Raw genomic sequence first — 26221 nt, 5'->3', positions numbered from 1 at the left:
ATCCGGATGCATTTTGGTTATAATTCCTGTAGCATCTGTTCTTGTAGTGCCACATAGCCTGGTTATAGTTGCTGCCCTAATGCTGCTGCTGCCTAATGCGGGGCATCATGTTATAGGTTTGCTTAAATAATGCTGCTTTACCTTCTGTCACATACATCAGTCAAAAAATCCGTAATACATTTTCCTGTGACTTCTTCATGGTATGTTTTTCCCCTAATCCAATTGAATTATTTTACCTATCCTCCATCTCAAGGTATTGTTGTATACTCCAGTTGGTGGTTATTTGAGGAGCTAATGAAAAGCATATAAAGGATTGTGTATTTTTCAATGCTGCTAATCAAAAAGGTGCTAAAATCAGTGCCTCTTGAGAGGAACTGACTCCAGGATGCCATGATCTGCTGTGAACATTACAATTGGAGTTTTCTGTCCTTTCATCCTGGAAAATCCATGAAAGTCTGCAATTCTTGCTATCAACAGTATGTACGCCCTTTAAAGGAAATATCAGTGCGCTTAAAATATCACTGTGCACAGAAATCCATGGGGATTACTCTTGGTTTTTGGCTTAGAAGGAGCAGTATGTGCCCTTTGTAGAAAATAACAATTGTGTTGTATAATTTATTTATAGAATGGAAAGGGCTAAGGTAGTAAAAACGCAAATTACATAAACGAATGTTGACCTTGCTCTGAAATCATTACTTGAACACTTTGAGTTGCTGAGCTCAAAATAATAATAATAATAAAAAAATGTAATTCTTCTTTCAGCTGACAGCACATTCGACAGTGGTCAGGGGTCCACTGTTTATTCAGACTCGCAGAGCAGCCAGCAAAGCGTCATCTACTCATCTCTGCCCGACGCCGTGCCGCCCGCTATCCAACGGGTGTACAGCCCGCCCCTCAGCGAGAGCCAGGCGCTGCCCCACAGCCTTCCGCAGCTGGGGCACTACCAGCAGCCCTCAGCAGTAAGTCTAAAGCTTCTTGAAGCTGTGCTGTAGCCTAGATCATAATTAACAACTGCTTTATGCTGTTTTCAGTAGGTGTAGATTTGCTTTATATAATTCTCGCTTGTTTCTACCAGTGTATACTTGCTTAGTACATATGTCTCTAGTTGATCTAAAATGTGCATCGAGTAGATAGTGTACTTCTAGTTCGTCATGCCATTCTTAAGACATGCTTCACTAGCAGCTGTCTTTTTTATTTTCTTCCCAATTAAAGAGCTTTTCATCAGTCTGTTTTCACTGAGCTGCAGTAACAGTGTAGCTGTTTTTACAGCTTTTTATTTATTGCTTTTAAGCTCGTGCATAAATTTGAGAACATTTGTTTGTTTTCGTTTACTGTCAATATAGCCACACATTATTGCTCCTTCACTTGTTCAAGACCTTCTTGGGTGTGATGTTTCTCCCCATTGTGACAAAGGTCAAACATCTGTTCACTGCCTTTCTGGCTCCGGATTTAATATTGCACAGAGACGGCGAAGTACTTCCATTATTGAGGCTCCAAAATCGAGAACTGGTAGCCCAGTCAGGCTTTCGCGCTGTTGTGACCTTGACCAAAAGCAGTTAATGGAACTACTGATGAAAGAACAAACAAATGTGAGCGAACATAAATCTTCAGGTGATCCCAGCGAGAGGCACAGTGTGGCGTTTCCTTTAGAAGCCGCAGCTGCCCCATGTTCCTGTTGCAGCCCACGCTTGCTGCACGTGGCAGGCGATGCTCCGTGTGCTTTTCGTCGCCACAGTGACTCTGTTGTGAGTTTGGCTCCAGAGGCAATGTCCCGTCCCCAGGAGTTAAGGGAAGGGAGCTCTGACCTGCAGACCAGGGAAGGGGAAGCAGGCACGTCAGGACTGATGGCACCGGGGATCTCGGCAAACCCCACCGAGCTGATGTTTCTCCAGCAGGCTTGTCAGATGTGCCTGGCCTGCTTATTTCAGTCTGGTAAAGACCAAAGCACGTCAAAAGTGTTGATGCCTGTTGAATGCACTCACTCCCTGTGCAGCCGACTCCCAGACAAGTCAGTGTCTCAACCTCTCCCCCAAACCAGCGGGCCATGTGGCAGAAGTTTAGACCTGCCTTTGTTGCATGAATCTTTACAATACATAATTAACCAGAAGACCAGTTCTTCTCCCATGAGATCTGCAAGGGTTGCAGAAAATATTCCGCCTTTTGAATCCTGTGATTATGGAGAAGCCAACATGCCTGGACTGTTCCAGCCCTGTCACGAAGCTTGCACTGGCAAAACACTGCTGGCAGAGAAGAGCAATTGGGTGACTGCAGCTACCCCGAGCAGTGGAAGCAGCCTACCCAGTAAAAATGACAGTAATGATGTGGTAGGTTAATTCTTTGTTTCATGCTATTTGACTTAACAGAAGAAAAGTCAAATCCAGGACCAGTGGTTGTTTCCTGCTTGATCCAGATTTACCCAACATACTTTGGAAGTGCTTCATTTTCCCTGGTTTTACCTCATGTTTTCCAAAATGCCTGCAAGAAGTTGTGAACAGTATTTTGTGAATGCACTGAAACATGACTCCATTTACCTGAAGGAAAAACCCGTAGCCAGATCCCTCCACTGTGGAAACCACCTTTCCCATGTGCATACTTCTGCCGAGACGCATCCTTCCTCGTTTCTTGTTCGCATGAAGCATTAACTTAGCTCTAAATATAGCACTCAAAAGGCACATCTTTTAAAGATTTTTATTATTATTACGTTATGCTGTGCAGCATACTATTTTAGAGCAGATTCATTCTTTCCATTGGCAGGTCTCTAATTCGGACATAAATGCATTACTTTTTCTTTATTGAAGATTTGGAAGAATAATAACTTTTATTCACGGGCAAAAATCTGACTCGAAGCTTTCCATAGTTCTGTGATTTTTGTAAGAAAGATGTGTTACCATTGTGTTTTTCCTGGGAGATTATTTACCAAGATAACACCAGCTCAGAACTGGAGCTGTAGTAGCTTTTTTGTTTCAGGCTTATAAACATCAGTCTGACAAACTGCTTAGCTTTAACATCTTTACCTCCTCTGAGCTGAAGTATCAGAACTGTTACTGGTACAAGCCTTACCTAAACTGTTGGGGTTTTTTTTTGGGTCTTTATTTCCCTCGTGGTTTTAATTTTTTTTCATTTCTCTATTTATTTTCTTGGCCTCCATCTCAAGGAAATTACCTGTTGATGAAGATTCTTTATGAAATTATAAAAATCTTTGTGAAGTTACTGCTTTACTCCATTAGTGGCTGCTTGTTGATATATCCTCTGTCACTATGTATATGCTTTCAGTGGTTTTACTGGCTTGCATGCTTGCTTCCAGAGGAAATGCAATGCAGTGTGGTTGTCTTAGTGGCCTTTGGAATGACAGCTTTTTTCCATGTTTTTAGGTTAATGATCTTTCCATTCCTTGCAGATAAACTGTCATTATGTCTTCTTCCTCTGTTTTGACCTAAGTATTAAGTTGACCGTTTGCTGGAATGCATACTCTTGGCAGCTACAGGGACCCCTTCAGCAGAAAGCCTTCTCTTTTCCCTAACATTGCCTTCTCCTTGCTGCAGCCTGCCCTGCCCGTGGTTCAGGCTCCACCTGCAGTGGTGCCCCAGAGGCCCCAGCACTACCAGGAGCCAGCAATGACGTTCCCAGTGGTGCAGCCGACCACCGTGGCCTCCATGCAGCTGGGGCAGTCGCAGCCAGTGCTGGCCAGCCAGCAGGTGAGGGGCTGCTGCCCAGGGGGCTTCACCCCACACCTTGTCCATGCTCTACTCAGGATAATACCTGTGATAAGTTTCAGTTCTTGAGCATTTACATCGCTTTCACTATAGTATTGCATTGTTTGTTTGTTTGTTTTTTATAATAGGCTTTTATTAATTTCACTTCATTATTTGGCAACTTGTGTTCAAAATATTTCTAAAAGGTGAGAAAGCAACTTTGATGTTGAGATCAGTTGTCTTCAGGTACTTGGAGATGCTGCTTTTTGATTTGTGCCTTTTAATTGTAATTCAGTAAAAGCATCTATCAAATCTGTTTATCTTCCAAGAAAAGAATCTCTCTGAATTGTCTCCAAATAGTAACTCTTAATGCACGTTGGGTCCTCAAATTCCCCAAAAAGTCCTGTTCCTTAGCAGTATTTACACAACACAGCTTTCAAGCAGGGACAGCTGTGAAGGCTGCAATTGCTTCCTTGTATGAAGCTGATGCCAGGCAGTAAGAAATGTACAGCTGCAGACCTGTATAACGTGTTGATCTGTGGCTCATTTTTGTAACAGCAGCTTCCTTGGGTAGAAACTGTTGATGAGGCTGGGGAATGCCCACATGCTTGGTGTCTGGCACATACTGTGTCTCTTCAAGCCTTTCTAGTTACCAAAATGTGTTGGTGTTCTTTTTTTTTTTTTTTTTTAACATGCCCTATTCTTCTGAAAGAATCAGTATAAAACAGTGTAATTTGGTGTCCTTGAAAAATGCCTGCTTATGTGAAATTTTATGATGCATTAGATTTTTTTTCCTAATGGACAGTGATGATGGTATGGTTCTTTGTGCCAAAAATTGTACACTTTCTCAAGCACACTGAGGACCTTTCTGATCACAGTGATCTTCCTAGTGGCCTCTGGGAGCTTTATGCTGACAGATAAAAACATGTTTTCCACTGGCAAATGCAGTTTTGGGACAGGGTATTTACCTAACTTAATTTCTTCTATATACTCTTCCTTCCCAGCATTGCTGTTTCTTGAAATAATTCCATCCTTTTTAGTAAACAAAGACAGAGCAGTCATCATATCTGTTTTCTAGTGAGTCAGGGTGCATAATTCCTTTTTTCTGTTTGTGCCCACGTATACTTCCTTTGGACACGGATAGAAGATGCATCATGATATAAGCTCTGGGACAAAATTCATGCCTGAGGCCACCAGTTTCATTAAATGGAATCACCCTCAGGATAAATCTGGATGCAATCCCAGATCAAGTCTAGACTTACACAGTTTTTGATTCTTGAATTTCTCAGGATAGTTCAAAGGAGCAGAGAGGTGAAGAAAACACATCCAGTTTGCAGCTTGTGTTACAGTTTGCAGCGTAAGAACACCTGAGTCCATCTCACAGTGTGCTGGGAGACAGCTCAGTGACTGTTCAGCTTTTGATAATTGGCATTTACCAATTTTAGGAACTCTTAAATGTCTCACTCTTGGTTTCCTTTAGGAAGACCTACTTTGAATACAGAATCTTCCTTCTACTCTCAGCAGCAGAGAACTGCAGGTTTTTGTAGAAGGACGGTAGGGCATCTCAGCCCGAGTACATGAAGCCAGGGTGATAAATTCATCTCTATAAAAGAGTGAAATGTATTGATCATTTATGAATATATGCTGATGACTCAGATGGAGGAGATCAATACTGCATCTCCTCAGTATTTTATTTTTTTTCATTTTGGGTATCTGCCTACTTACAACATTAAGGTTAGAGTGAGCCAAAATTAGTGCAATTCATTTGGATTCTTTCCACTTGCTACACTTCATCCAGTCCACATACATTTTGTTGTCTGAAGATGGAGGCCTTAGGAAGTTACCTTAGTTCTGTGAGCATGGTTTTTCTGCCTTCAGCACAGTGTCCCCTCGAGTGCAGGCAGGTCAGGCAGCCGCAGTCAGGGGACTCAATTCCCAGTTAGCTGCTGGCAGCCTGTCTGAGCTGCAGATTAACCCAGCTGCAGATGCCCAGATACCTGAGCTGGCTTTGTGCTGGTGAGATTTATCAGCCGAAGCTTATGCTGTGTGGAGGTGCGAGAGGAATGCTCTGCTGGGACTGGGAAATATTGCAGGAGATGAGCTGCTGCCGTGCAGAGCTGGTCAGTGCCTGTTCAGTGCCACCTCCAGTGCTACTTGTGGCATTCAGCCCCGGTCACAGCATGCCAGTAGCCAAATGCTCCTTTGTTCACTGATCCCAGTATTGGAAACTTAGCAGTTTTGGCTGTTTCTGCTGCTTAAGGGCAGGTGGCATCTGGCTCCCTTGATACATCTTGTACAGTTCTATTGTACTAATGTATCTAGAAGCTCTGGTTGATGAGTCCTGCTGCTGAAAAAGTGCAGAGCAAAATATTGCACCACTGACTTACAGTAGGAGTGGCAAAAATGAAAGATAATGCTGCTCGGCTATTCATTTTGAAGTTACCTTTGAACACCAGGCATGGTATTAGATTATATGTGCTGCAGAGCTTGGGCTGATTGATGTACATCCAAGTATGTCCAGAGCCAGCTTGGTGCCTCAGCACCATGCTTCTGAAACAAGATTTCAAATATATATTTAAATATACATATATATTTTAGTATTTTCGGTGTTAACAGAAGGGAAGAAGGAGACGTCAGAACCACAGGAAATGTGAAACTTTTTTACTAATTATTTTCAGCTTTAATGCAGCTTTTTTTTTTTTTTCCTGCTCTGCTGTATAAAATCTGGCAGGCCAGTAGAGCACCATTCCCCAGGTAATGCTAAAATTGCCTTTTTGGCTGCCATGTTGCTACTGCAGCACCTCACACATAACTGGGATCTAGCTGGAGCTTTTACGATAATTACTGTTTTGTTCGCATCTCAGATAATGCGTTGTATATTTCAGCGCCTGATGCATTACATAGTCACCTCTTAAATACTAGGATTAACGGGGCGTAATCTGCATAGTGGGACTCTTTGAAGCCAGTAGGTGGGGATTTTACAAGGCCAACCCTGAACAATCTCTGGGATTTAAAGATTGAGTCATTAAAAATAACCTTTCCAAAATAGTTAGAGCTTGTCTTTTCAGGTAATGCAGCTGAAGTTCAAATGTGTTTTAAACACAGGCTCTTGTACAATGTTTAAATTAGGGGTACCCTTCCCTTCTATAAAGCATTTTTACTGAATGATGGTTCTGTTCTGACAGCACAGCCTAGCTGTGTCCAGTGATCTGATTCATTCACCATATACATGTTATGATCATCTTTGTTCTTCTTTCCTTCTTTCCTGGCAGCAACCCATATCACAGCAAACTTCTCTGCAGCAGGTGCTTGCCAGCCAGCCGGTTTGCCCCATCCAGCCTGCCCCCCATCTCCTGCCACAGTATCAGCCCCAGACCTCTCAGGTGGCAGCCAGTAGTACACCACTGAAACCCCTTCAGATTTCAACTGTGCCACAGCTTCCTCCAGTTGCCCCTTCCCAGGTAATCTCTCTTGAAAATTGTGTGAATGCATTGTTAGAGTAAAGCTTTCCAGCTAATAATTAACATGATTTGCAGGGTGGTTTTTCTTTGTGTATGGGTGTGTGGCTATTTTGAATGCATGAAATTCAGTCCATAGGTATTCGACATTTCCCTAATCCCTTTATTTTTCTTTGTCATTTGTTTTTGTTTTGAAGATCAAAAATATCCTTTGTGAATAATCCTGTGCCATGCCGGGATAATCTAGTTAGTTACAAAATTGCTATAATTGCATATTTTTTGCACTTTCCCCCATGGTGTACTCTTCCCCATTCCAGGCTTTAGAGCATGAGAAGTTGCCCTTTTTTGTTGTTGTTGTTGTTTTTTTGTTTTCGAGCTCTTTGCTTCCCCACAGTCTCTACCTCCCTCCCAGCTCTGTCTCCAGGCTCAGTGCTAGGGATGGACCTTTCCTATGCCTGGAATGGTTTGCTGGTGTGTTTGCTAGTGGCAGCCATTGTGATGTGAAACAGCTTACCCCAAGGGGAAGAAGCACGCCCCTTCCATGATAATGGGGTAGTTATCATGGTCTGCCGTGTCACTGGGAGGTTTTGGTTTTAAAAACGGTTTTACAGCATTTCCCCCACTGCCTGTGTTGCAGACAGACCTTATAAAAACAAAGATTTTTAATCATCGTGTTGTATTTTGCATGAAAGAGTGCAGTGTTTTGTCCGGTCTGATTCCATTTCCCTTCTGTTTAAATGGAAGCTATGTTTTGTTAATTAGGATGTTGCTTGAAGGCTCCAAACTATCATGAGAAACAGTTTTAAACTCCCAAAAATATCCCCTTAAAATGAAATTTCAATTTTTTTTCCCTAACGATTTAATAATAAAGTTTTTATTACTGTTTGTAAACCTCAGGAAATAAATGGAAGTGATTAACAGACATAATTATCATGGCACAGGTGATCTTTACATTCTTGTATGGCAAATGAAACTGCTTTGTACCATCAATGAAAGCTCTTGCAATTTATGTGGTATTATATTTTTTTCAGATTCCTCAGTTTCCCGTCATTCCTGCAATTACTCCTCTGGCAGGACTTGACAACCTTCCTCCAAACCTCTCTGATATACCTGCTGCAAACGTGCCCCCCATACCTGCTCCTTCTCAGTATTTTGCTCCAGCTGTGATTTTACCGAGCCTCCCCATGAACCCCACTTTGCCCATGGCACCAAACTCCCCTGCCCTCCCCATGCAAGCAGTGAACCTTCCTCATACAACTGTGGCTTCTCTGGTCTTGCCCTGCCAAACAATAGTGCCAAATATGTCGGCTGCTACAATACCGTTGCTTGCTGTGGCTCCGCCGGGAGTGCCAGCGCTGCCGCCGCACCACGCGGTGTCCCAGCTGCCCCAGCAGCAGATGTACCCGACCACCTTCCAGCAGATAATCCAGAGCGAAGCGCCCTCTCCCCATCACACGCAGAGCACGCAAGCCGTTTCCCAGCCGCAGCAGCCTCCACCTCCTCAGTCACTTCAGCCAGGCGTAATTCATCCATCAGAACAGCCGTTGTCCGCCCCTGGGGCTGGTAACCAGGTAATCCACCCGGCACTGGGCTGTGTCGGTGTAAGGCTGTAGGGTGGTTGTTGAACGTTCCGGGGGCTCGTTCCACTCTAAATGCTATCGGGAGTTTGGTTTCCTGCATTAAGATGTTTTGTTAACTCTCTGTCCTTGGTTCTGGAGGTGGTTGCTAGAGCTGAACTCGTGTGAAGTGCTGAGGTCTTTACGTGGGGGCAGATGGATGCTGTGGGTGTAAGGACTGAAAAGTGGGCGAAGTGCCCACTTCTGAATTCTGTCTTCCCTCTCCCATCTCAGCTACAACAGAGTGGCAGGAAAGCATGAGCTGTCGTCCTCCTGGGGTGGGAGGAGTGACTAAGCCCTGGCAGTAGCTGCATGGCACTGCTGATGCTAATGTCTTTCTGCTGGTATACTCACGATGCAGGGACGTTGTACACAGATGGCAAAACACGGATGAGCTGGCAGGAGCAAGTGAACTGAGAGCTGTTTTGACATAGAACTGCTTTAAAAGTTTGCTTTGTAAAGCCAAGAGAAATGACCATTTGATAACAACTCCAGAAAACTCTATGGAAGAGGTTTATCAGATGGGAACAAACACAAGCTGCAGACCCTTTCTCCCCCTTAAAGGAAATGAAGCATAACATGAAGCTTCTGATGTTAGCGCTGCTTACAAGTGAGCTGATTCAGGGCTTGTTAAGAGTCTGTAAACACTTCCATTGCCACATCTGTGATATGACAACATGAAATGTAGCCTGACCCAAGCAGGAGGGAGCAGTAAATCTGTTAATAATAGTGTTCTTGAAAATTTCTGTTCTACTACATCACTTTGCTGTAACACACTGATTAAAATTCATAACATCCCATTTCAACCTGCCATGTCATGGCACCTTCAAAGTAATACATCATTTTAAAATTTGTCTTCAGCCATATATTTGGTACAGAAATATTCTTTATGGGAGCGTAGGCAATGTGGAGCCCGAGGCAGTTCCCACTGAGCTCATTAGCCACAGCTTATCCAATGGCTTTAGAAAGAACTGAATTGGGCACGGCAAACACCAGAACCAGACCAAATACATACGTACACACAGGACTTCCATTATACTTTTCAGGATTAAAAAAAAATAGTACCAAAAAAAAAATGGACAAGAACATAGCGGTATTCAAAAATACATTGTTCTATCTTTTAAAACGCTTTGAACAGAGGAGTTTTTCTGCAAGCAGAGGCATTCCGATGCAGAGCTGTATTTGCAGGTGATGTCAGGCACCTCTGTGTTCAGTTACACTCAGGTAAATTATACTTTGAGACATTTTGTGAATCATTTTAGTTACATAAAGATGAAAAAAATTGTCACTGTTCTGCTCCATACGCTGCAGTTGCTGTTCTAATGACCTCCACGTAGGCAGCCTTGTAAAGGCTGTGTGTTGCAAGGCACTCTGCATCTTTATTTTTATCCACCTAAAACCTGGAATAGTAATGTGAGCTGCTATCTATGTTCTGCACAGAGCACGCGGCGATGAGATTGTGTGCCCTAATTGTCATCTGAGTCCTGATTTATTTATTTATTTCTATTATCCAACGTTCTAAATCTCCAGGTGATTGTAGATACTTCACAAATAAGGAAAAATTATGCAGTTCTACCCAGTACTGAAAAGCTTCCTTTCTTCCCTACTTCTTTCATTTTTCCTCTTCCTACAAGCTCGGTCCCCTTGGAAAAATACACAATGTACCTAAAGGGAGAATGTTCTGTCCTTAAATATACAACTCAAAGAACTGTTATGCAGAATAACAACACAGTCTCTAAGGTAGTTGGCATCTAGTCACATAGGTCCAGTTCCCACAAAGCGCTTACGCACACAAGTTATTTTAATGCATTGAAGAAATCCACTGAGATAAACGAAACTTCCTCTGTGCAAAGTTACACAAGGAAGTGTTTGCAGGATTGGGACCTCAGTGTTTAGTGTGCCAAGGCTGAAATTCTGTTTGAAATGTTTAAGTGGAAGACAGTGTGTTCTTCAAGACACTGCAGATGTTCGGTGTAAAGAGTTAATTGCGTAGCCTTTGTCTGCTAGTGGTTTATGTAGAACAGATTTTAAAAGTGCTGATTTAAGTTTTGGATAGAGTATATATTTCTCTGCATGGATGTTGTGATATCGGAAACAGCAAACCGGACAATCAATTCGCAACTTAAGATTTTACTTTCTTAGTGAAGGATGGTTTTGTTTCTATAAATTAACTAGCACTTGTTAAATACGCACACTGTCATGATTATTTAGGAAGAATCCTTTGATCTGACTGTTTTAAAGCCAGCTTCAACTGTAGGTGCCCTTTCAGTGAGAGACCACATGTATGCATTCTCACTGCAGATTTAAAATCCTTTTCCATAAACCACAGTGACTTTAGGGCTTTGATATGTAAGTCAGGAGCACTCTAAGTAGAGCTGTGTTTTAATTAGGTGTCTGTTGTGTTGCAGCAGGTTACTGGACATACTCAGTATGGTTTGGAAACTGGAGCCCAGGTGCCGGTACTCCCAGTGCAGCCTTCGCTAGTCATGTCACCGCCTTTGCAGTTGCAACCTGAACTATTGCCTCCCCGCGTCGCTCCAGAAAGTATTTCACAGATTCATGGCAGCCTTGCTACAGCTAGTCCACCAGTGCCCATAGATCACTGTCTGCCTCTCCAGCCTTCGGGTGTTCTGCAGCTTCAGCCAGACCTTTCCCAGCCTCTGGCTCAGCAGCTCCCCGCTCCCGGCTCAGCCGTGCAGGCAGTGGCAGAGACATCGCAAGAGGTAGAGCCGTCTCCTCCTCAGTAACTCACCAGCCTGCCCTTAACCTCCTGTATGCCCGTGGGCTTGGTTCATTAGGGAGATTCTCCACTCTCGTGATAGAATGCCAGCTCTAGGTGCTAACTCAGCAAATAATTAGCGATTCCCAACGGCATGCTGCACCCTGACTGCTTGTGAAACATCTCCCTGAAGTGATCAGGTGGCAGGACAAGTCAGCTACAAAGCACCTCTTTGTCAGTAGCTGAGCACAGACAGAATTTAAATGACTGTCTTTTAAGTGCTGCGGGTCAGTAAGAAGCTGTTCTATAGAGTTTCATCCATGTTTTGTCCAGTCTTGTTTTAAATGTCTCAAGCAATTGTGCAACTGATCATCATTTGCCTTAAGAAATTATTTCATAATCCAATTCTTCACCCTTCATGCTCTTCAGCTTGAGTCTTATTTGTATTTTGTCTAGTGTTGTACATTCCTGTATTGCCTGAGTTCTAGCCTGGCCCTGGGATTGTTTTTTTTTCCAAGTACTCACAGACATTACCAATTCTCAATGGTCATATGAGCAAGATAGATTTTATTTGTTTCCTTTTGAAACTGTCAGCTTGCCCTGTCTGCTCTTTTGGCTTTTCTTACCACTCCCGTGACTGTTTAAGCTTCAGTCTTGACAGAATGTCACAGAATGTTTCCTTCTCTTCAGTTCTTTGATAGATACCCATAAGCAAAGCAAAACAAAGGTTTTGGCAGCTTAGGTTTTGGTGAATAAGTTCTCTGTTTCTGAATGGAAATGTCCCTCATCAATTCTGCTGTCCTGTTCCTGCTTTCTCTTGAGGCTCTGTTCTGAGGCCTCCCAAGTAACCTCCCTCTGTTCTCCTCCCAAAGTAACCATTTCCATCTGTTCAAACTAATTTTTTTAGCCAGTGCATTTGTTGCAACCCTTTTCTACACAGCACAGCCTAAGAATTCCATTAGGTGTCCACCTAAAATCCTCCTCCAGAAATTGTAGAGTAAGAATGAGACTAACGCTAGACCTGGATTCTAATTCCTCATGCTGCCTGCCCTTCTATCCAGTGACAGCCTAGTTCTTGTCAGAAATTAATTGTGCTGTGCCGTAGGATGTTTCCTGGTGACTTTCTGTATATCCTGTAGGTTAGACATAGGTAGAAGAATTAGCAAGAATTAACCTGTCGTGCTTCACATGCAGAGTCCGTAAGTAAAGCCTGGCTGTGTCAGGCCTTCCTCCTTCCATCCGTTACTTTCATCCCTTCCTCCAGCTGTTTTTCCACCAACCTACCTATTTTCTCTGTGCACAGCTCTTGTTAGAATCCATGCTGATGCCAAAGCTACAGCCTTGCGTGCAGGGCCCCTCCTGTTACGAGCTACTGGAAATACAAACAGATTTCATTGCTATGGTTCAGTATGATGTAGGGGAGGTGCAGGTTGTCCCATGTTAACTGAGAAATTGGTGTCCTCCAGGGCACGTGTCTGTCCTGACAATTTATCTCATTCTTAGGAACAAGCAATGGCTGTTTTGTTAACTTCATTCTCAAGTTTCACTTGTAAATTTTGAAAGAAATTAATCCACTGTCACACTTTTGTCCTCATTTCCTGGAATGCATAAAAGGCACTGAGTAGGTGTGATTTAAAAAATTATATATATATTTTTTGAGTGACAACGTGATGTCCAGACTTCTTTATTTCAAAGCTTCCCTCCCTCTACTCACACCTGTGAAATCTCCAGTCAGAGCCAAGCCCAGGGCGCAGGTGCTGGCCTCTGGGGCTCTTTGGTATGTGAGATGCTGGAATCCTGCAGCTGTAATGAGCTGTAAGCGCTGATCATCGCAGCTGGCTCCTGAGCAAAGCACATGAGCATCACGTTGTGTCTCTCCGTGTAAAGGTCACATTGGTCCAAGTACTCCCCATGCTGATTTTATGACATATTTTGCTAAGGTTTTCTTGGATAAAGAAATGGTTGATAAATAAAAGATGGTAAGAGGAGTTTCATATCTGTAGATACTCCAACGTCGTGTTTTGTTGCTGCTCTGCCATGATGCTTTTATCTGTCTTTTGTTGAATTGTGTCGCAGTACTCATATCCAAACCAATTTGGATTGATCAGGCAAATGAGATTTTGTGAGGCACTTGATGAAGTGCATTACTAAAATCTAGATACATTATGTCTGTGTTCTCACTGTTCATTAATTTTGCAGTTTTATAGGAACTGCGGTCAATTTTGGCATGGCAATGAGTGGCATTATAAGCAATGAGGGGTGTGGGCTGGTTAACCTCGAAGCTTTTAACTACAGTTAAAAACTCTTCTGGTATGAGTATACAGTGATGACAGTCCCGGGGTTTGTTTGTAACTGTGTCTGTGGAAGAGTTTAATATATGTTTATAAATATATATAATTATATATATTTATTAAAAACTGATGTGTGTATATGCATATACTGCTATATACAAACACAGGTGCGTGTGTATCTGTTACCCATATATGTAATGAGGCTGTAGTAGTAGGGCCAGTAAAGGTCCGTGCATGGTGAAGCACCACTGATGCCTGGGCTAGCATTGGACCAGGGAAGAGGGAAGTTCTGAGGGAAAATTTCTGTTGTGTCAAGACCAAGGTGACATTATGTGAAGAGTGTATTTTTTAAGAAAAGAATTTTTATCTTTTATTTGGAAGTTCATCAGAAATTCTCACAGTAAGCCAAGCACGCTTAAAATACCTAACATAATTTCGGTGAACTATACAAAGCAATAAAACACGTTAGTGTATAATTTACATTCATTCAAAAAGAAAAATCAGGTGTTGATGTGAATTTGTCCTGCAGTACAATTTTTCCATTGTGGTGAGGAGTGCTTTGTTTCTTTCACTGCCTCTTCTGCTTTAGAATAGCAGCAGGGAAGGGAGCTGGCAGATTGGTGGCTCTGTCCTAAGAGTGGCTGGGCACAAATGATGATGGGAGGGTGAAATGGGGCATTTTCAAAATTGATGGATCAGGTTAAACAGAATGATATTAAGAATGTCTCAACAACAAACCTTTCTTCAGGGTGTTTTCGTCTGGCAGTACAACATGTTTACTTAAATGACTTTTTCTTATGTTTTAGGAGCAGGCAATACAGGACAAACTTCAAACTCTGTCACAGAGCTGTGAAAGGTATCATTATAATCATTTCAGAAAAAAAAAATCTTTCTAGAGGGTGATTTTTCTACCTTTATAAGGCTAAATCAAATGCCTGGTCTTTAGATTGAGTATTGCTTTAGATGGGTATTGCATCCTAACCTTTGATATATGCACAACAAATTTCAGTTCAGCAAGTAATTTATTTTTGTTACAGTAAATCAAGTGGTACGATCCCTGATTTTGATGCCACTGAATCTGTACAAAGGCATTTAATGCTATTGTAGTTGGGTATGTAGCCCATTTCCCCTTTGGAATGGGTGTACCTGTATCACCTTCTGTAATGATCCATCCCCTGGTGTGATACAGGGGATTGTGTATTGGTCAGAGTTGTATATTGAGCCACTTAGATATGTCATTATAACAAGAATTAAAACATGCAGCCAGAGCTCTTTCTGAGGTTTTGTAGTACACAAGTTTGAGCTCAAGCCTAGTAATGCACTAATCACTGAAATAATTATGGCACTTCCTTATGGTACTGACAGAAACTTCGATAGGTCATTTCTTGTTAGATGTGATAGCCAGAGCACATGCCTGGCTTGGAGGAGCTCCTTTCTCTTACTGAGCATCTCTCAGGAGCTGGCTCAATCTGGGCCAGAATATACGCGTTTTTGTAGTCTGATTTTCCTCTATCTTATCTATACATAACTCTATTGTGTGATGGCGGTTTCATTCTTGGGCGGGGGGGTTTCTTCCTTTCTCTTGCAAAGCTACATGAGTCCAGATGTCGCTTCAGGTAAAGAGATGAGTGACAGCTTTGAAGGAGCAATAGGAAGTGGAAAACAAGAAGGAAAGTCTTCAAAGAAACATAAGAAATCTACACGTGCTCGTTCACGCCAGGAGAAAACCAACAGACCCAAACTGACTATATTAAATGCAAGTACACTTTCCTTAGGGATAAATTCAGGGTTAGTGTGGTTGTGCCAGAAATAATTGTTGTTAATCTTCGTTTGCAGGTTTGTAACACAGGGGATAAGATGGTGGAGTGCCAGCTTGAAACACACAATCACAAAATGGTGACTTTTAAGTTTGATTTGGATGGTGATGCGCCTGAGGAAATTGCTACTTACATGGTAAGACTTGGTGATGCAGCTGCCCATAGGCTCTTGATGTAACAAGTTGCCTTAGCCAGTTTATTCTCATGTGGGCTTGTTGCAAGCAGAATGGGGCATTAGCAAAAAAGTTATAGTTATTTTCTCTGTTTTGTTGTGACCTTGTAGGTAGAGAATGAATTCATATTGCAGAGTGAGAAAGAGACGTTTATTGAACAAATGAAAGATATTATCGATAAAGCAGAAGATATGCTCAGTGAAGATACAGAAGGAGAACGGAGTTCTGATCAGGGAACAAGTCCCCAGCAGGATACTGATGGAGCAGAAATGAGTGAGGTAAGAAACATTAGAGTTCTTGGTTGATACCTTTTTGTTAACGTCTGATTACTGTAAAGAAGTTTCACAACCCACGCTAAATAAAAGGGAAAAAACAATTCTTCAACTCAGTTAAAATTTACAGTGTAGAGATTCCTTGGAATAATGCTGTTCTTGCATTGATACTAAGACAGTGGTTTTTTGTTGTTTGTTTCTTTGAATAGGAGAAGCGGCCATCTCAAGTGAAGACACCCGTGTATCAACAAAATGGTAAAAGTGCCTTTGAATACAAGCTTAATCTCTAGCTTGAGGTTGCTGATTAGCTTATGCAGAAGTTGCTAGATTCAGGAAGATATCACCAATTTTACTGGTGGTTGTATCTAGAAATAAGGATATAACAGTGATCTCTTCTGTTAGCAACCTTGACGATCATAGGGCTAAGCTGGCTGACACCTGGGACATCTAGGGAAGCCCTGAATTACATCAGCAGATAATCAGTAGTGTAAAAATCAGGAAGCATACTCTTTTCGTAACTACATTTGCAAGAGAAAGTTAAAAGATGTGTTTGCATTGGTAATTTAATTGAAATTTCTAGCCCATACTTTTTCAGCTACCTCTTTATTATTGAGGGTACTTTTGGGCATCTGAATGTCATTGCATTTTATATAATATATATATATTACATATATATATATATTATTATATTGTTATTACATTATATATATACATTGCGTTATATAATATTATATATATATGGTCTTTTTATCTCTGTGTAAGTGTATTTTAGTGGAAAAAAGCTAAATTTCCGATGGAGGAAGCATTGTTTCAAAAAGTCTTAATTACAGGGAAGGAAAGATAGCATCCTTCCCATACATAAAGGACTTCTTTAATGAATGCAGAAACTGAATGATCTTTACTGACTAGATTTTCTGCTCAAAATATCTGGTTTATTTTTGCCTGTAAAAGCAATATCATTTTTTTAAGCACATTTTTAAACATAACATTTATGCTTATGCTGGATATTACTAAGTGTGTGTAATTCTGGTTTGCCATTTACATATGCCAGACCTTGAGATGAGACTTGAAAAGAAATGTTAGCTATAACACTTCCTACTTAGAAAGGTTAAAATGGAAAAACTTTACAAAACTGACATTTTTTTCCATAGTAAGCTAACTGTTTGCAGAACCATTAATAAATTTGTCATGCATGTAATTATTACCCTTCTAAGGGTAATTAACACTTGAAAATAAACTTACTATAAATGTGTGGCATAATCAGGTGGTGTCAGTCTCCCTTAGAGAAACTGGCTTCTCAGGAATGAAAATCAGATGGGATCCATTGTTTTTAATCTTGGCTATTACTACAGGAATTTGGATTTTCTATCTAAATATAAAAATTAAAACTAGCTTATGATGGGTGAGCTGGAATAAACCAAAACTATTGTTTACTTTTTATTTTCATATCTAGTTTTGCATACCGGAAAAAGGTGGTTTATTATATGCCCTGTGGTGGAAAACCCGACTACTGATGCACCAGAATTTTCTCCACCAGTTCCTCAGAGTGCACAACAGTCTGAAGGTCCAGGTATTTACAAAGTTTAGATTTTTTAGGAAGCATTGTCTCAGAAGGGAAAGAAGTCTCTTGGCTTTGATCCTCAGTACCCCAGTCTCTCAGAAAGCTGTGATGGCTTGGGGAAGGCAAGGGGAGAGTGGGGAGGAATGGACCCTGATGTATGTCTGCCTTGGCTTAGAGCTGTAATCATCAGCCTCTAGTTCCAAGATGATAATGAAAACTTCCTGAGATGTAGAAGAGCTCTTCTTCCTTACCCTATGAAAGGTGTACTTTATGAAGCGTAGGCCTCATTGTCTTTGTAACAATTGAAGACAATTTTACGTGCCAGAGACATCACATAGTTTGAACAACCCATGCCATCCTGTCCTCGGTCAAGTGTTGAGGTGAAATACTTCAGAGTAACGTTCCTGTTGATTAGGAAACAGCTATCACACAAAATTAGTTTGCATCTTTTTTGATGAAGAGCCTTCTTTAAGTCATGCACAACATAAGTGTGTTTGTTATACTGAACCAAATTAGAAATGTGTATCTGAGTTTGGGGGAAGTTCCAGTGTTTAAAGTGCCTGCCTTACACTATAGCATGACTGAAATTCTAACCACAGGATCATGGGGGTTGGAAAGGACCTCTGGAGATGAGTCCAACCCCCTGCTAAAGCAGGTTCCTTAGAGTAAGTTATACAGGAAAGCATCCAGATGGGTCACCGCAGCCTTAATTTTTTCTGCTAGGCAGCACGGATCAGTTCAGACTAGGTGTAGTTGTCACACTAGCTCTGCAGTGATTGTTTCACTTAATCAGTTTGTTTCAGCCATCAGAAGTTCAAATGCTGTTTGTGTCCTTCCTAGACCTGGAGCAGTCGGATGATCAGCAAGCAAACTCTGCGGTACCGGATACGCCTGGTGTCTTAGCTTGTCAGCAGCTTCCTCTACAAGCAAGCGTCTGTGACAGCCCCATTGGGGCCTCTCCATCTTTGGCACAAATTCCTGCTGCAGCATCTTCAGCTGGCTTGCCAAGCCAGGCAGAGCTCTCAGTTCCAGCACCGCCAGGACCTGCTCCAAACATCCTGGAGCAGGCAGCCGCTAACGGAGGCCAGCCGGAATGTTCTCTACTGAAAGCAGCATTGCCCGCCCCACCTGGCACTCCTGTCCCAGGTGCTGTCCCTCTGGAGGAGCCCGCTGATGCTCCACTGGCTGCTCAGCCTACTCAGCATGCGCAGCAGCAGGCAGACGAGGCCATGTGTATCCCTGATGTGGAGATAGCGTGTTGCAGTGTCGGGCCACCCAAAGCAGTCCCACCAGCTGCTGCCAAGGCACCGGAGCTCTGCCCGCTCCCTGTGCTCTCAGATGCTGTTGTTTTGGAGCGGCAGCCTGCGGCCCAGATCCCTCACCTGCCAGAGGCCAGCCAGCCCGGCGTGGTGCAGCACTCCTTTGTGAACAAAGTGTTTCCTCCATCTGTTGCATCTGAGTCTCTCAATCTGGCAGGATCTCAACTTCAGAGCCCCACTCAGGTGTCCATGGCCGCATCCCAGCAGCACGCGATGCTGTCCCAGACACAGCCTGTCACCTGCGCCAGCGTGGGGATCAGCCTGCTGCAGCAGCAGCAACAGCAGCAGCCGTGCACCGTGGAGTCTGATGGAGAGGGGCCACCCCGGGTGGACTTTGTTGACAACACAATAAAAAGCCTCGATGAGAAACTGCGCAACTTACTTTACCAGGAATATGTCCCAACTTCTTCTGCATCAGCAGGAACTCCAGACGCTTTTGTGCCATTGGAACAGGCAGACAGTGAATTTAACTTGCCACCACTTACCGAAGATCAAGTTCCCAAGTTGGTGTTGGATTTGAGAGAACCGGGCCATAACGCCACGGATAGCTGCCAGGAGGTGAAAGCTGCCGAGGCCCAGTTTGTGCCGGCTGTGCCACCTGAGATCGCACCTTACCCAGCATTGGTCAGTGCAGCAGTGACTTTGCCCTTTGTATCTCTAAATCCAGCTGTCATGGACAGCACCAAAGTAGAGCTCAGAAACAGTCTGTAGTATAACACGTGTATGGGCTTCTTGCTTCTCTAAACGTTTTACGTCTGCTCCTTGGTGTATTACCTTTTGTCACTGCATGCTTTCCATTGTGAATGTTCTCTTAGAGTGCATCTCGTGAAGTTAGAACTTGACTCACTTTACATAAACATCAGTGAAAGCCAGATCTTTCCTTTGGGCTTTTAAGTTAAATAATATCTTAATTCACACTTCTCATCATATCCTGTTTCTAAAGCAGGCAGAAATGTGACTTTTTGTAGTTTAAGGAGATAATACATATCATGGGAATAGTCATTAAGTTCTGAAGAGGAAGATAGTGTTTGGTCACCTGGTTCTGACATGGTATTGTCTGTGTCTCATTTGCACGTGTATGTAGCTGGTTACATGGGGATGTTCTGCTTCACCCTTGCCTCATACCACAGCAAATGCACATAGCAGCAGGGAGCTGGCAGAGTGTCCCATTTATGGATGAGGCAGAATCAGAGCAGTTTCACAGACCTCCCCTAAAGACTGATTATAGTCTATGAATAGAGTTTTGCTTTGTATCGTTATCACGAAGTTAGCAGGAATAAATGTTTAATTTGCAAATTATGCATTTATGACCAATTTTAGAATATGTAATAGGTTATTGAAATAGCACAGACTCCAAACACAGCCTATCTCTTTGAAAATGAGATACAGTAAGTAGCACTGAACACGAAATATATATAGGATTTTTCTAATGTTTTTCTAATGTGTTTATCTTCTTTGGAAAGACTTCTGGAGATAATCCCATCACCACTACTAAGGATGAGACAGTTCTGTACAGTGTCACCTGGATGAACTATTGGAAAGATGCAGTATTTTATGGAAATATGGCTGCCTTTGAGCAACTTGCTTGAACTATGTGGTGATAAATGACCACCTATTGCAGCTACAGTGCTCTGTTTATGAAAGGTGGTCTCTCTCCAGTAATCAAGTCTAGTCCTTCTGAAATCTGGGACTTACTGAAGAGATGGTTGCAAAGCGTGTGGTTTGGCTGGAAAAGCAAAACAGAACAAAACCAAAATTCATATATAATTCAGTGCCTGTGTTGACTTAGGTCGCAGTCTTGTCCGTGACACTGCCTCCTCTTTGTCTTCCAAGGGAGAGAAAAAAAATGGAGGAGATAAAGGAAAAGCTAGGAGGCCACCTCCACAAACAATATAAAATAGTTTCATACTCCACAATAGTGTGAGTATAGAGGGATGGGGGGAGAGAAAGAAAGAGAGAATGAGAATGCATTGGCTTTGTGCTGGAGACTGAAATGCTTTTCTTTTTTCTTTTTACTGAAAGCTTGAAAAGTCTGAGGTCGCTGGCATTGGGACTGAGTCTTTGGAAGCAAGAGGTGGGTCAGCAAGCCAAAGAGGTAATGCTCCTTTCAGTGCTGAACTGCAGTGATGGATGTGTACTTGTGCCTGGTCCTCTCCTACGTCTGCTTGCTGTTAGCTCTTGGTTAACTGCCCAGCAGTGCCCGGTGCATTGCTGACCCTGCTGTAATATAACAAGTATTAAATAGCTCGCTCCTGTCAAGCTTCCTAGAAATAAACTGCCTCACAGGCAGATTTATTTTAAACCATAAGTAGGTAATATATGCCTATAGTATAGGGTGTTCATGTGGATGCCTGTGATCTCAACAGTAAATTTCTGGTGCCATTAAAACATCTGAACAGAAAGTCCCTTGGATTTCTGGGGCTGCATAAAAAGGAGTTGATGAAAATCATGTGCTGAGGGTAGCATCTCTGGGGAGAAGCTTGTAAGATGTTTGAGAGTCCCATGGAGAGCTAGGAAGAAGTTCTTTTCATTAAGTACTTGCAGATACAATTGCAATTTCCATAATAGCACAGTAGGAGCAGTAGTAAGAAACTGAGCGGTTGTAATGCTTCTTTTACCCGTCTTGCAAGTCACGGAAAGTCTTAAGCATTGAGGAGCCTGAAACTCCTGCCCCTGTCACAGGTAGGGAGTGAGGGGGGACTGGTCAGTTCTGTTTTGAGATTGTTGTGGCAAAGCAGTGCCACGTTTGTGTGATGACAGACAGTTCTTTGTTGACTCACCTGGAGCCACCTGCAGCACCTCTGGCTGGTTCAGAGCTGGAGCTCGTGCGCTGCCTCTTCAATTTGCAGGGAAGTGCGGTACTCCTAGAATAAATAAGGGACCTCGAGTTGTGTAAATTGCCAAAAATGTTCATGGCTCACTGGAGTCCACCGCTCAGGTCAGTGCAAGAGGAAAGCTCTGGGTTTCATGTGTTAATTTGTCTCACTAAAGGCAGAGAAGAGCGCACGCAAGTGAAATGTAGCACTGTGTAGTAGAATTAATGTATCCTAGATACCATAAAGCAAGAATATATTTTACCGTTTCAGGAATATGGAGGCTGTATGTTCACTCTGTGCGGTGTGCCATAAGAAAGCAGCTTTCTGAAAAGCTTGTGTACACTGCCTTCACTTCAGAAGCAGTGGTCCAGGTGGTGAAATAATGTTGTCTACATTAATCCGCTGGCATTTTGCTTCTTGCATATTTTGAGGTCCAAGTGGTCATTTTCTGAGCTTGTAACTTCTGCTTTCAGCAGTGTGATGTTTAACTTCATTTCAGGTGCTTTGAATTGTTGGTGTGGGTATCTGTCAAATGAAAGGTGTGAAGTAATGGTCCATTTGTAGCCAACTGCAGCATTTTATATGCATGAATATCTGAGGGCAATTATTTATTTTTTCGAGACATGCAGAATACCCCAGTCGTACAGGTCTGGTGTACCATGCAGATTTCACTCTACTTCCTCTCTAAAACTTTCCACTTGCCTTATGAAATTTCACACTCCTTTTATTATTTGAATTCCCCAAATGAATGGACTGAAGCTAGTGTCTACCTGCAGGTAATCTGTACTGTTATCATTATCGTCTCCTGCATTTAAAAATAAAATAACATCCTAGATCCTGCATTACGAGGAATTGGTATTTACATCATTCTTCAGTGCTGCAGTGCTGCACTGTTACACTTGAGTTTACCATTGGCTTGCTTTATGCAAAACCATTACAGACATTAATTTGTTTTTCTTCTCCAACTTGTAAAACAGGATCAGCTGCGAGCATCACTCCAGCTCCTGTGACTCCAGCAAAGGGCCTCCTCCAGGTAACCAGAAACCACGCATAGTTTTATATTTGATTATTACAGTTACTTTCCAAATTAACCTCTCTTATTTTCTCCAGGTTGCACCTACATCATCGAGCATAGCTAAACAGATGGAAACTTCTAAAACGAACGAGAAGGCAAAGGCTACAACTTCATCTACGCACACAGATAATGTAATGCAGCTATCGACAGCAGATGGGGTGATAAATAACCTTCAAAGGGATGACTCTCTAGACTCCGGTTCCTATGGAAAACAGGCTGGAACTCATGATAGCGGTACACCAGCCAAAACTATTGGCAGGTTTTCAGTAAGCAGCACGCAAGATGAATTAACTTTAGCAGCGCCGCATTGCTTAAGATTCTCTGCGCCCCCGGACGTCTATTTGGATGAGCTCCCTTCCAGCCCCGACCAGAAGACAGCTGTCCGACGGGTGCAGACGGCCTCGTCTGTTGATGTCCTTTGTGACCAGGGCTCGAGTGATTCTGCCGAGGAGCCCTTCCATCGACAGGCTGCTGCGGCTCAGCCATCCCCTCCGAGCAGTAGTGCAGCCTCTGACTTGATTAAAAAAGCAGCAGCTTTTCTGCAAAGGACTGGAAAAGCGGGCTCCCAAGGCCCCGATTCACCAAACGGGCAGGGAACAAAGATTCCTACCATCAACATAACATCCTTCCACTCGCAGTCATCATACATGAGCAGTGACAATGACTCTGAATTTGAAGATGCAGACATGAAGAAAGAACTGCAGAACTTGAGAGAGAAGTATGTTGGGTTTGCAAACAGTGCTGGGGTAGAATGCATTAAGATACCTAGGCAGCATCTCTGCATGTACTAAGCAAATGTGTTTTGCATAGCTGTAGTGAGTAAACTGCTCCTGAGCAAATTAGGCATCACTGAGACCTCCCCTTCAATGTCATCCTGCATCATTTTATGCCTCACTTTATTTGCCACTTCTGTTTGGAAGTAGAATAATTCAGCATTTTTTTTTTTAAATCAGGAGAATTTCTGCTGTGATGTCCTGTTTCCCTGCTTAAAAACTGCACTGGTATAGTAGCAGGCAATAGAATTTGTGATGTGTTTGTGTGCAATATTAGGATCCAGTGTGGGTGCTATGTAAGACCATATAACTGTAATATGGATGTCCGCTTAGAGAGCTGTAAGGCGTTCTCTTCGCACCCTTCTCTCCAAGAGTGCTTCAGACTAGAAGACCTACAGACCCACCACTACTCCTGATGCCACTCTTATGATAGATACCTGCTAACAGAAACTGGATTAAAACCTTCACCTCACACCATGCCTAAACCTCAGCAGTCTGCCCACTCTCGGGGAAGTCTGGTGGAGCCTCAGTAGTCTGCTGTGCTGCCAGTCCTCACAACCAGCTTTATTAAAACATTAATGTTTCTTTCTTTCCTGACATGTGATGGATAAATACTAGTATTAGTTGGTAATCTAAGCAAAATCTTTAACCTACAATATAATGGTTTTGCTGAATATAGGTGCTGCACATTTTTTTATACAGAACTACACTAATACAAAAAGTTTAAAACTGACTTTATGGCATCTTTAAATCAGAATTCCAAAATTGATTGCTTTTACTTAGCATATTTAAAATCTTTTATCTACCTAGGGTTCTATCTTACAAATCAGTGTATGAGAAGTCAGGCACCACCTTTGCTAGGTAGGTGGTTCTGACTTCACATGCTGTTGGGTAGCTTTTATGACTGAAGGTTGTTTTGTTTCATCTCATAACTAGTTCTGCTGCCAACGTGTGGTGATGTTTTGTTTTCATACTTAGGCATATGAAAGAAATTGCTGAACTTCAGACTCAGCAGAAGAATGAGATAGAGGCGCTGTACATTCGGTTAGGGAAGCCCCTCCCTCCCAACATGGGGTTCCTTCACTCAGCCCCGCCAAGCAGCCGTCGACGAAGAACAAGCAAAAATAAATTGAAAGGTGGAAAACTATTAAACCCTCTGGTTCAACAGCTCAGGAGTGGAACATCAAGCACAAGTAGGTGCACTAAGGTTACTTTCCGTTTCCCTGTTGTTGTTTTTGGCTGTTATGGTGTTGCTGTATAATTGCATGGACTGCATAAAAGTTACTGATTTTTTTCTTCTTAATACAGTGTCTTAAGTTTGCATGCTGTGAACTGTTTTTGAAGTGGGCTTCCTTTGAGACCATCTTGTTACAGTGCCCCATGCTGAGCTGTACCTTCCCTGCATTGTTGACAGTGTTTGGCAGAGAAACAATATCCCACTTTAATTTGGAATACAGCCTGGTTACATTTTCTCATCTTTTCTCCAAATGCAATTTATTGATGTTTGTATTCACTTCTTAGGAGCTGCTGTCCTCTATTGATTGGGTGCTGTATCTTGTTGTTGTCTATTTATTCCTACAACATGCTATGTAAATAAGATGGGATTGTATTTTCTCCCCCAAGAGCGGGAGATAAGAAAACAGTTAATGAAAGTTGTGATGGATGCTTTGTCCATCTGAAGTACTTTGAGATTTTCTCAAATGCTCTCAAACAATATGACAGTCTTCAGTCATTATCTCTTTGGAAAGTAGGATGGTGACATTACGGATAACAAATGTTGATACACTTCAGTGCCTATTTCTTCAGCAGGGTGTAGAACAGAATAATTTTCCTTCAGCTTAGTTCATACGGTTATGTGGAAGAGTAGCATGCTTCCAGAATTGACCCTGTATTTCAAATCTGGTAGGTCTTGTTTGCAACATCACTTTTACAGATTCACTTAGCAAGGCTGATGCAATGAAATTCTTATCAGACTGTTTTAGAGGGTTTTGCTTTTAATTAAGGATTTCAATTAAGACAGGTAAAGCAGATTCAGAGGCAAGATGTTCTGTGATCCATTTCGAATCTGAGTACTTTTGCATACAGGATTTGAAGCAGTGTTTAATCTTTCATAACTCTCTTGCTGCTGCTTGGCTAACCTGTGCAGGTTTTACCTCCCTTCCTTGTGGTGAGATGCTGTGAATGTCTTTGATTTTGTGCATCCATTTGCCAGTTTGTTCTTGGGTTGTCCGTAGCCGTTTTCTGTCTACACAGAGAGCCCATATCTCTCTGTCTCTGCTCATGGACCTTGGCTCATATCAGCATGTTACCTCAGTTCAAAGAATTTCAGCCTATTTCTGTGTTATAATGTCCTCCTCTTGACCACTACTTCAAATTAGAGAACAGCAATGTGCTCAGTTATATTGCTTCTTTGGTGCATGCTTTCCTTTGTGCATTTCTTCTTTATTATTTTTCACTATTCTGAGGCGCTGCATGAAGTTCTCATTACTCTGAGAACCTGTATTCACTCCTGAGTCTTCTCACCCTTACCTAGTTAGACTCCTCACTTCTGGGGCTTTCTGAGGTCATTTCTCAGAGATGAAGGGCAGGTAGTCTCATGCAGTTACTGATAGAGGCTAATTAGCATTGCCTCTGTTAGT

The 26221-nt window shown here is 42.4% G+C and overlaps 1 protein-coding gene across 25 annotated transcripts in view; it reads left to right on the top strand.

The window, feature by feature from the left end:
* Positions 1-26221, top strand: part of WNK2 (WNK lysine deficient protein kinase 2) — a 106788-nt gene that overhangs the window by 57488 nt on the left and 23079 nt on the right. For 18 of the 25 annotated variants that reach the window (XM_015293431.4, XM_046900117.1, XM_040646694.2 and 15 more), the window contains 16 exons: positions 763-959; positions 3543-3695; positions 6965-7153; positions 8182-8721; positions 11175-11489; positions 14583-14632; positions 15367-15532; positions 15613-15729; positions 15877-16044; positions 16248-16293; positions 17492-17608; positions 18440-19542; positions 20941-21013; positions 22712-22767; positions 22845-23527; positions 24561-24775. In XM_015293431.4, the coding sequence (XP_015148917.2) occupies positions 763-959; positions 3543-3695; positions 6965-7153; positions 8182-8721; positions 11175-11489; positions 14583-14632; positions 15367-15532; positions 15613-15729; positions 15877-16044; positions 16248-16293; positions 17492-17608; positions 18440-19542; positions 20941-21013; positions 22712-22767; positions 22845-23527; positions 24561-24775 (4188 nt within the window). The remainder of the gene's footprint in view (positions 1-762; positions 960-3542; positions 3696-6964; positions 7154-8181; positions 8722-11174; positions 11490-14582; positions 14633-15366; positions 15533-15612; positions 15730-15876; positions 16045-16247; positions 16294-17491; positions 17609-18439; positions 19543-20940; positions 21014-22711; positions 22768-22844; positions 23528-24560; positions 24776-26221) is intronic. The other 7 variants (XM_040646696.2, XM_040646695.2, XM_040646682.2 and 4 more) reach the window with 5 other exon arrangements.

Source organism: Gallus gallus, chromosome 12 (assembly GCF_016699485.2).
Source record: "Gallus gallus isolate bGalGal1 chromosome 12, bGalGal1.mat.broiler.GRCg7b, whole genome shotgun sequence".
NCBI classification, from domain to species: domain Eukaryota; kingdom Metazoa; phylum Chordata; class Aves; order Galliformes; family Phasianidae; genus Gallus; species Gallus gallus.
Note: the sequence above shows the minus strand (reverse complement) of the source record. Positions and strands in the feature narration are given on the sequence as shown.